General features: G+C 39.0%; 1 protein-coding gene across 1 annotated transcript in view; it reads left to right on the plus strand.

The window, feature by feature from the left end:
* The first annotated feature begins 5443 nt into the window (after nucleotides 1-5443).
* shtn3 (shootin 3) overlaps nucleotides 5444-12177 on the plus strand; it is a 33042-nt gene continuing 26308 nt past the window's right edge. The window contains exons 1-2 of the mRNA XM_088931770.1: nucleotides 5444-5800; nucleotides 10050-10110. Coding sequence (XP_088787896.1) covers nucleotides 5717-5800; nucleotides 10050-10110 — 145 coding nt within the window. The 5' untranslated portion in view covers nucleotides 5444-5716. The remainder of the gene's footprint in view (nucleotides 5801-10049; nucleotides 10111-12177) is intronic.

Below are 12177 nucleotides of genomic sequence, written 5' to 3' on the forward strand. Positions count from 1 at the left end.
GGAGAAATTCTGAGCTCTGATTGGAGGATTTCTAACTCTTGCCATTTTTCACCTTTCACCCGGATGTTAATTGATGGTTCGTAATACGCTTTTTTTTAATGAGTGCTGGCGATTTTGAGAATACCAATTAATGCCTACACAGATAGCATATTATACATAAGTGTTTAGTTTAAATTTATATATAATATAATTTAAATTCAAGGAGCATACGTGCTTCTGTGAGTGTTCTTAAAAATAGGAATGCTCCCCCCCAAATATTTATTAGATGTATGTAGTCACTAATATATAAAAACATTTGATGTGTATTTATCTTTTCCTACAAATCCCATGAGCTGGCATTGCATTTATTATTGAACAACTAAAATAAACCAGTTTAAAAAAGCTCTTTGATATCAAGTGGTCTATTTTATTCTTCTTAAAACCTCAGTGTCCCAAGCAAGAGGTACTGCCATTGTTTGTGTTGTAATTATGACCTTAAATGATTTGCAGGACTTCAGCCCAACTCTGACACAGAACAGGCAGCACTAGTATGCTGTGCCAGAGTTCACATATATGCTCTCCCCATCCTGGCACTGTGACCACCAAGTTAAGTAACAATACTGATGCCTTTACCCAGATGGCCTCAGCAATAGATAAGCCGAAGACTCTTTAGGAGAACTTTGTGGAGGAACTCCTTAATCAATACTGGACAGTAACCTAGTACTGCAGCAGGGTTTTGGGAGTTCAAATGAATTTTGCAGTCTTAAGCATAACATTTAGTGCTTGCAATCATTTATTGCCGAGATAGCTCACGAGGTTTACTGTACTACAGTACAGTACTACCAAAACTCTATGCTTGGCCTCGGTGCTCACCATTCAGTTCACTTCCAGTTAAAACCTGTTGTATCAGTAGTCTTAGTTAATGAAACACTATATATGTAAATAACAGGTATCCATTCTTTCCCCAGCATTCATCTCTTTGCAGCTCATTTTTTCTTTAATATCGCCCTTGCAACAGCTATGTAACTTGTTCCACCTAGTAACAGTAATGTCTTAAGTTGGTATTGCTGGAAAACTAATGAATGAGCACAACAACATAATAATAATAATAGTTCCTAACACTTATATAACACTTTTCTGGACACTCCACTCAAAGCGCTTTACACATAATGGGAGCTCCCCTCCACCACCAATGTGCAGCATCTACCTGGATGATGCACCAGTATGCTCACCACACATCAGCTCTCAGTGAGGGAGGAGAACAGAGTGATAAAGCCAGTTCATAGATGGGGATTATTAGGAGGCTACGTTTGTGCCGGTTTGTGTCGCTGTAGTAGCGTTTGTGCTGCTTTCATTTCCGAGTTATAGCGCCTTGTTTTTCGTGACTATCTACAAGGAAGTTTATAGATACCAACAAACTCTGTACTTGTACTCCTGATTGTGATGAAAACAATGGGGGCAATTTGTTTTCCGTGTCTGTCTGCTCGGGTCGGGGTGGATGTTTCAATATATTTCAATATAGCGCCTTCTTTTCCTGGCTGTGAAATCACTCGGTGACGTACTAAACAGCAAAGTCACGACCACCAGATCTTTCAGTTGTGATCTTTTGATCAGTTGACCCCAGACTTTGCAGCCTTTACACGAATAAACTGTCTTACATTTAGGGAGGAATTACTATGTCAGTTCATTGGGTTAGGTGTTTTCTTTTAATTTTTAACTATGTTCTCGAAAATGTATTGCTTGTGTACTCCTTTCATTGGTGAAGAGACACCAGCTTCCAAATTACCGCTGGTACAACACGAGAGCCCATATTCACATTTTTAGGTATTAGTTTCAAGATCGATATAATTTAACAATAAATTACAAAATTGAAAGCACCAGCATAATATAATGATTATAGGCTTTACATTTCTATTCATTTTTGAAGTACAAAGCAGAAGGTGTTTCCCCTACCTTAAATATACGATCAAATTGTTCAAATACCATGTATTCATTACAGAAAGCAGCGGAGACAGTTATATTGCAAATAAAAAAAATATTTATTTCGAAGAGTACGTGACATTGTGAATCAATAAAGACGTTAAAAAAACAAGCCGATGTAGTTACTCCGCAAACAAGTAAACCATTTTAAAAATAGATTCTTAAACAAGCCGATCCACCTGCCTCTGCTCGCTTGAACAGCTCTCAGACCCGTGATTGGCTAAACCCCCGAACAGGTCGGGCTGCGATTGGGTGAAGTGAGTGAGAATCGACACTCTGATTGGGTGAAGCGCCACAGCGTAAGTTCTGTGTATACCGTGTGTGCTGTATGAGCACGCTGGATATACAGTTACACATCCATTGGTTTCCAACTACTGATCAATCTAAGAAGTCGCACTGAGGTTAAAACTGAATAGCAGACAAAGAATGTCACGGCATCCACAGCGCGTTCACGACTCCGATAGCACTATCACATCGCGATACCAGTTACGACTGGCGCATTACTGTCATGGCGCCACTGTTGCGACATTAAGTCTATATATCTTGATAGGACATACCCCGACAAAACGCCCCCGCCCCCACCTCGCGACATGGAGCCTGTATATCGCGATATGGCAAAGTGCCCCCACCCTATGTCGTGACATGAAAGACCCTGTATCGCGACATGACAAAAACGGCCACGCCCATGTCGCGATATAGGGTCTTTCATGTCGCGACATAGGGCGGGGCACTTTGCCATATCGCGATATACAGGCTTTATGTCGCGACATAGGCGTGACCATTTTTGTCATGTCGCGACATGAAGCCTGTATATCGTGATATGGCAAAGTGCTCCCGCCCTATGTCGCGACATGAAAGACCCTGTATCGCGATATGACAAAACCGATCACGCCCATGTCGCGACATGAAACCCGTATATCGCGATATGACATACCCCGACAAAATGCCCCACCCCCCATGTCGCGACATGGAGTCCATATGTTGCGATAGGACATACCCTGACAGGATATGCTGACCTCATGTCGTGACAAAAATCCATATATCAGGACACGTCCTATCTGTGTATATCATGTCCTGATATGAGACCTTTCTTGCGACAGCGGTGCCAGGGTGGCATGGAAGCAAGGCGCCACTCGCGATATACACTGCCGCAATATACATGCCTTATACATGGGGTCCCTACCATGACATGCTGCGGAGGTCTTGTCGCGATGGTATCCCGCAGTTACGCGTTTGGCAACAGCGTGTCACGGTAGGGAAAGAAATGGAAAACGTGCCTTATAAAATAAAAACCATAGATCTTACAATCACGGTGATTTTACATACATTACAACCACAGGTTTATGTCATAGGTGGTTAACTTGTTGGCATGCGTCATGTTTTAGCATTATTTACATCTAAGGAGGCTCATCTGTTTATGGTTATTGGTTGGCTAAACTGTAACAGGGCGTTTGAACTCGGCAGACGGGGTCACTGGAGGTCAAAGTCATCGCGCATGGTCACGTGATCACTGGATAAACAAGGCACTATATCTCGGAAACGAAAGCAGCACAAACGTTACTTTCAACGGCACAAACCGGCACAAACGTAGCACTATTGAATGAGGTGGGTTTAATTGTTTGTGCTATCTGTAGGGGGGCCAGCTTCAAGGAGCTTTTACCTTACCTAAATATTAAGCGGACATTAGCATAACATACCAGAAGAACGTGCAGGCACGTATGGGTTTCAGAGGTTGGAGTAAATGCATCGCCCCAAGGGTATAATAATAATTGCTTACACTTATCTAGCGCTTTTCTGGGCACTCCACTCAAAGCGCTTTACAAGTAATGGGGATCCCCTCCACCACCACCACCAGTGTGCAGCCCCACCTGGATGATGCGACGGCAGCCAATAGTGGGGAGGAGAGCAGAGTAATGAAGCCAATTCATAGATTAGGGATTATTAGGAGTTGCAGGGTGATATGTCTGCTGGCACATGCAACAACACTACACACCTTTTACAAATGTCGTCTATACATCATTTTCACTTCCTAAAGTTGTGGGATAAAGCCCATTGCAATGGTTGCACGAATTACGAACAATAAAAAAGCGAACTACATTTTATGATAACCCTATTTAGGAGAGCATGGATGAATGGATCACAGTCCCTGGACAACAGCAGTAGCACTTCATTTACCGAGTTCATTTCCGTATCACATTGACACAATTCATCACCGCACTCTACCGTAGTATTTGGATTATGTGTACTACGGGAAAAACCCAGTGAACAAACCAGTCGAGCTAATTTAGCTTTTTCTAACTTTGGTTTATTCGTCCGTTTTAAACAAGTGCAAAATCCGAACATAAAGTAGGGGTGCGTTGCGTCTAATCCCGCAACAGGCAGTTACACCCTGTACGGGACCATTATATCGTAGCGCGACGGGTTCGGCGAGGAGAGAGACGGTGACTCAGGCTCTTCTTAACTGAGAACACGGCGCTTTATTAATCGCCATGTGGCATAGCAGCCACAACAAGAGGAGAGAGAGAAAGAAGCCGATACGCTACAACAGACTGGTGTCAATTCGGGTACAGTTACACTGGTATAAAGTGGTACATAAAAGGGGTGCAAAACCAGGGAAACTGTTTACATTGGTGATCTCGATACTGTGTACACCGGTTCCGCAACGGGTCAGCTGCACTGGCCAGCGGTTCTCCTAGTCCCCGCCCTGGCCACCACTACTCCCGTCCTGCCCCTCGCCGTGCACGCCAGCCGGGAGCTCTTCGGCCGCAACGCCAGGCGAGGGCGCTACAATAGGTTTCTTCACATATGATGGACAATTAAGACATGCAGATCGAACTAGACAGCATGCATTTTGACTGTGAAAGGAAACCAGAGCACCCGGATTAAACAAACCCTTTCTTATACGTGGATAACATACTGCGCATAGGGCGCCCCCGTCCGGATGTGAACCCTGGAGCCAAGAGGTGTGAGAGGAGGTTGCTAACAGCGCCTTGTCATTGACCGGTGATGTTGAAGAGTCCTGTCCCCACCCTGGAGTCTTGAAATCTAAGCATGCAAACTAAAACCAGCACAATCGATGATTAATAATTCTAGTGAACCTGAAATGATCTAGCAGCAAACATCACTGACATTACTTTTAAGAAAAAAAAAAGACAAAGAACAACTCCTAATTTTGTTGCTCCTTTTAAAATAACTGGCAAAAGATTAAGATGCATACATTAAAACAGTGGTTTTTCCCCCCCCCATGTGCAGAATCCGAATGGTTTACAGCTGTGGTGCCACACATAGCCTGATATTGTTTCAGGTTTTAAAGAGATCAGTTATTTTGGTCAGACGCAGGTGGTAGGCTCAGTCGTGCCGTGCGGCAAACCTCAGGTGCCCCACAGGCTCAGGCTGGGCATTGTACGTTTTCGTTCTGCATGTTCACTGAGGGGTGGAGCCCCAGTAAGCATGACAGCCAAGTGAGAAATTTCGAAAAGGCTCTTGGAGTAGAGCGCCGACGGCAAGAGGGAGGAAAAGCCGTGTAGAGCCTGTCTGAGACACCGGCTGGGTACCGCAGATGCAGGGCGCATGCCTACTAAACACCCTGGCATTAGCAAAAAAAAAAGGTGTTCATTTTTTTTCCCGTGGACGATTGTACGCATATATCAATATATAAAAATTGATTTTCATACATAAATTCCTTTTTTTTTTCTTAGCCCTCTGCGTGTCTGTTCTGTAGCGTGGTTTTTTTTTTCCTGTTCGATTTGGGTAAACGATGCTGCCTTGTCCATCTTCACCGATGCCGGTGAAGGAAACCGAAGGTGATGAAGAAAGAGAAGCACAGAAAGTAAAAAAGGAGGTAAGAAGCGCTGCTTATTAAAAAAATAAGTTCGTGGTTATGAACTCTCTCTTTGTGCCAAGTGATGTTTAAATATCCAGCATTGCTATTACGTTTTATACACCTGCCATATATAGAGTGTAGAATTGGTTTTAGGTGAGGTATGACAAAGAAGGAGTATTATTTTATTATACGTTATTATAAATAGTACATACATTTTAAATCTGTTACAAGTATAATCAAATTATTGTATATGTGTTCCATGGAATGCATTTGTATTGTATTGTCGGGGAAATAATTTTAGGTGGTGCCTGAAAACTGAGGCAGTCTTTGACTTGCTTTTTCGGTGACCTAACAAATAGGGAGCCACCCTTCTCCATTTCTTTTTCTCTATGTCTTTTGGCAGTTTTCTGCGCAGGGCATTGTACAGTTTATAAAATACAGGAATCGCTTGTGCATATTTATTTAATTGGGATTTTGCTGCTGGACAGCTTTGTATAAGACCCTTGTCTAGCTCCCTGCCGTGCCGGTGACTGGACTAGAATCTTATCTTCCAGCACATGTCATATCTATGTGTCTATGCACCACATTTAGTATTTCATGCAGAATTTGTATGCTGGTCACTACATATTAATATCATATGATATTCACACAGATTTTGCACCACACCTGCTTAAGGGATACAATTGCAGCAATTAATGGCATTTCAGCATACAGTACAATATAAATAAGAAAATTGAGCAAAGTCACATGCTCCAAGTGTATGTATTTATAGAGCATGGATCAGTGCATTTTCAGGTACACTTGGGACAAGTTTTAATTTCCCTAATGCAGGAAATTACCTTTGTCCCTGTATCTTAACTAATAAATTCACTTAAACTTCATTATGCCAAGCTTAAGACTGCAAACCTCAATCTCATTGACTTTTGAAAGACTGTGTGTCTTAATGAATTTCATTGACTGTAAACTCTGTGTCTATCATAGTCCCAATACTGTCAACAATGTAGCTTATTATCTTTTATGAAAATGCCAGTGCCAAAAATGTACTAAAAAAACTTACTGATTTATTGTTTAAATATCTGTATATACTTAGGCAGTTTACTCCTAAACACATGGTACAAGTGTGAACAACTGAACAGATACAATCTTTTGACAAAAGTGCTAGTCAAAACCTTAAATTGGTTTACACACAAAAGTGTGATTTAAATACAAAGGTGGGCCAGAATCCCTATTCCACTTTTTCTAGCTTCAGAAAAGCTATCTGTAAATATGGCCAGCTGATGGCTGTTAAAAAAGATGCCAGACAATTATTTAGCTTCTCTTTTTAGCTGTGAAAAGAGAGATTTTTGAGAAAGCACTTGTTCAGGATGGGTTTTTATATGACTTTATAGATTTTAACATTTGTAATTTTGCAATTTCAGTCAGCTAAGGACTGCTTTCTATTTGAGCTCAATGACTGTCAATTCAGCTGCAAGAAGGGACACTTCAATATGGAATAAATACAAATAAAGGTTTTATATTTTGAAATGTTTCTTAAAAAACAGAAAGCAGTGTGAAAAACATTCAACTTTCAGCTGTTTGAGTCTGTGCTCATCTTGGAATTCCTTATTTTTTTAACAGATTTCTAACTATTGTAAATGTACAACATTCTTTTTTGGATTCCAAAGGGCAATACATTGGGACAGAGGATTTATTCAAATTTGTATAACTATTTTAGAGTTAGACACCTCCAAATGTAATTACAATATAACTGAACACCATGCTCCAAAATATAATGGACAAAGGTGTAAATATTAATTACTGGAGGTTTTATTTTTAGCTTTGATATATTTATATATTTTATTTTATAACATTTCTGATTGTGATTTGTAGTGTGTAACAATTTCTATGACAAGTATAGGCAATCCCAGTCTTTGAAAGTCAGAGTTCTGCAGCCTTTATAAGTACTTTTTCAACTGGCAGCTATTAAAGACCTAAAAAAGCAGTTGACTTGAGTGTTTGTCCAAAAAATTAACCCAATTAATTAAGATCAAAGGCTTAATGAACAACACAGGATACAGTGGTTTAAGTGTATTACTTAAATTTCCTGATATATGAGATGATCACACTTTCTAAGGTTTGAGGTCTGACATATTTCGAAGCAGAAAAAGATTTCCAAAGAAGTGGTTGATGCTAGCTGTTGGTTTTATTTGAAAAAATCAGTCCAAATGGATTCTTTGCAGCTCAGGTGATTTACACTTAGTTCTTAGTTCAAGTAAGAAAGAACACTGTATTCTACTTTATGCATAATCTATGCTAGTACAGGAGATGTCTGATTAGCTTAGCATGATGCAGGGAATGGCCTAGTTTGTGCTACAAGCCTCTTCATCCCTAGAAAATGCATTGGGTCTTTCCTAACCTGTTCTCTTTCCATTTAACTCTTTGAGCACATGTCACAAAGAACATACTCGAACCAGAAGATTCCATCATTATTTTTATTTAATGTGCAGTCTGATTTTTCTGAATTTTTACCTTTTATTGTTTTGAAATGCTTTTAGTATTTGAATATGGAAATGCATTTTAAAGATTCATTAATTTAGGAGTGTTGGAGCTTTCTTTCTGACAAAATGATAAAAAACAGGAACTTGACTGTTTTTGTGCAGTATCATATACAGTAACTGTTCTTTATTATTACCACCACATAGAAACAGGTATGGAATGAGTACTAATAATTTTTTATTTTAGCTATTGATATATACAGTAGTAGTATTAGTAGCTGTTTATTAGGAGTAGCCTTGCAGTTTTGCAAGTTTTTAAACCTTTCTAAATGTTAATTTGTGGAATTGCTTTGTGTCCATTTTAGATTTCTTTCTTTGCATACACTGCATGATTATAAAATGTAGAATAGATTTATCTAATTCTGTGAGAGAAATCATTGGAAAAAGTAATGTTACCTAAGCTTGGCATTAGTAGCTGAGTGTATTGATAGAAAAAGTAAACACAAACAAGTTAAGGTTTATTCCATGCTGAAAAGAGAAGAAAAGAAACACAACGTTTCGGCTGTGGAGCCTTCGTTTGTCTTCGAGTTTGATACTCATCTGAGAGCTAACACAACACTGTCAATAGCACTCTTCACAACATGAAAGCTTTGTGAGTACCACCCATTGATCTCTATAGTACACTAAATGCATCCCACATGTTGAAAATATACCATATAACATACATTCATTCCAGTACTAGACAGCTTTTTATTGTGAACTTCCATGGTGAGTGATGTGATGTGGGAGATGACTCAATGAATTTTATCTTCCTAAGAATTAAACAAAAATATACAGCATGTTGTAAAGATTTTCCTTAAAAATTCTGTTAAACTTTCATTGTAAATCTGTACTGACATCCTTTTGAGACATGAGACTGTGTAATTGGAAAGAGAAGATAAAAACAGCTTAATTACTAGGCCGAATCCAGGATTTAATGACCTAGAGATGCATATAAAGTATCTACAAAATACCTGACCTCTGCACACTGCATTTTCTGGGGCATTGTTCTAGATTGTGCATTGTTGTATTTCATAGTAGCTATCATGCTGTACATAGTACCAAACTAATTTAAAATTATTATGCCCCCTAATGCCATTTATGAAGACAATGATCTGTTTCAGCACAAGATATCCCAGAATTGCCTTGGAAAACATTTTGAAAAACCTAACTTGCGTATTAGGGATCAGCCATGAGAGATAGCAATGCACTTGTTTTTTTAAACGTTTCCAAAAGTGAGTTCAATTTCTTTTATTATATACCACAGAATATTCAGTGGTGTGATCGACCATAGAATCTTTTGCACAGCTGAATGAGGCTGATGGATAAAGCGTGCTTGTGTGATCAAGACTGAAGTAATGGATTTTAGCATCTGAAAGAAAAGTCCAGGATGGAATGGCACATTTTGCACTTGCAGCAAAATAAAAAAAAACAACCTTAGCAACATTTCTGTGACAATGAATACATACATCTTAAGGATTTGGACCTGTAAAGAGCACTGGTGTTGGTGAATCACTAATATATGCTTTCAGATGTTATTTTCACACTTTGGAATTGGCTGTGTCTTGTAATATGAGATGACACATTTCAGTGCTCCAAGCAACAACCTGTTGCTGCAATGGACCAATACATAGGCAGCAGCATATACCAGTTAATTTATGAAGGCAAGTGAACTCCTCAAGACCTTTGCACATTGATGATTCAATCAAGCCTTGGTTACCACACGTCTCTGATATCTGTCTTCTTGTTACCAGTATAAGCGACTTACAGAACAGCGAGATGAGGCCGAGAGGCAGCTGAAACACATCAAACGAGGTGAGTGATGGGTTTTGCTGTGTGAACGATAATTAGAGGCAAAAGAAGAGAAAGATATTGAAATTTTTGCTAAAAATAGCTGCAGAAACTGACAGTTGTTTCACTTTGTGCTGTTATTTTTAGTAACAGCCAGTCATCACAAACCATATGAAATTGTGCCAGTTAATAAGAAAAAACATGCTCATTTTTAGCATGCATTTGTTTTGTGTATGGATCTGTCTGTAAGGTGGTGGAAAAAACAACATACCATATGTGTTTCAGAGGTATTACCCTAAGTAAATAAAACTGGCTTGTAAAATGTATATCCTAAACTTTAACAAGAAATTTGGTATTCATCACGGGTGTTTTTACATTTTGTTTGCCAGTTTTTGTCATGAGCAAGCCTGTACAATATTGCTACCATATTAATTTCACAATCTGATTATCTCAACGACTTGTTGATAGATTAGTTGAAGTGGTGGCCTTGACAGGCCTCAATGGGTTAAAGGTATTTTGGAACTAGTTGTAAATAAAGGTGCTTTTTAGTTGTAAGCTAAACATTTAACACGTTTTGATTAAAATCTGACGGTTTAGAGATTAGTGTTGCATCCAGTCTATGAAACTCATGTAGTCTCCCACAACGTTCAGCAAATGTCTCCTTCCCCAACACTCAAACACATGCACCTTCTCAAGCAGAAAAACAAGCAACAACTTAAATCTCTTGCTCATATGTTCACAACAACAAAAATATGGAGAGAATAAGTTGATGTAGACAATAAGTGGGTTTAGAACATTTGATTATAGAGTTTGCAGTTTTAAATGGGGTCCTGACTTCTGAGTATTTTAATATTGCATTCCTCTTTGGAGGCTATTTCATACTGTAATAGACTTTTTGGCAGCTTACTAGTATGGTGCTCTATAGTCTGCTCTAGATTTTTTCCCATTTACACTCCTTTCTGTTTGTCTTGATCAGGTGCAATAATTATGACAGAATCTTTTGTGTGCCTATGTTTTTAAAGACAGGTCCAAGTTCATTCTGCACAGAACTGATGAGTTAAGATCCTAAGCAACAAAAATAATAACATTATTAAAATAATACTCACCAATTACAATACCAACTTGTATTTAAAATGAGCATGTGGCCATGCACTGCATACAGTAGCATTAAAATAACTGGTCTGTGTTGGTTAAGAATCCTTTGAGAACTCTTGAAATGTGCTACACTGAAATAATACTCTTCTTCATAGAGGTGTTCTAGAGGCAGGCCTTCCATTGTCTTCTCCTTTGTCACTGCAACTCAACACTGCCCAGAATGGCCAACATAGAAGTGTTTGAAAAGATATCACCGTTTCCATGACTACTCAGCCTGTGGCTCAACAGAGAGCCTACAGCAATGATGGATTTCTACTAGATGAAATCGAACCCAGTAACACCTAGATTCCTCATATTTAAATATCTGTTGCAGTGCCATCATCAGTCTTGTACGATCAGTAAGTGAACAGCATGCAAGAGCAGACAAAAATAAATTTGCTTGGTCTGATCAACAGTTTATTATGTCAGAGTGTTGTGATGTCATTAAGGTTAAAATGAGCTTTGGACTAAGAGAGTCCTTAAATAACATTCCTTTTTTATCTAATATGCTATAAATAAAAGTCAGACATTTATCTAAGAAGAAATCTATCCAAGCATCTAAGTCTGACAGGATGACTTAAAGCACTGGACATCTGGTTTTCTCAGTTTTTAAATGTTCAATTTTTAAATGTTCAAAAACTATATAACTGATCAGTTTTATTGTTCACTTCTTTAGGCCCAGTTAAAACAGGCTAAACGTATTTACAGTAAGTCCTGTAAATTCTTTGCATTGTGCACAGATCATTATTGCACAAAAGAGTGGAAAGGAAGGATGACATTCCACCCTTGTCTAGAAATTTAATTGAACATTATTAGACATTGAGAATGAATAAAGAAAATAGTGGTCCAATCATAATGTCATTCTGTGAACACCTTGGGAGACCAGTGGAGCTCTTTATACTGGTACTGCTTCTCAGGAGGCCATGTAGTCAGTGGCAAATGCTTTACTCCTCCCTG

Source organism: Atractosteus spatula, chromosome 14 (assembly GCF_055471065.1).
Source record: "Atractosteus spatula isolate fAtrSpa1 chromosome 14, fAtrSpa1.hap1, whole genome shotgun sequence".
In the NCBI taxonomy this organism is placed as follows: Eukaryota; Metazoa; Chordata; class Actinopteri; order Semionotiformes; family Lepisosteidae; genus Atractosteus; species Atractosteus spatula.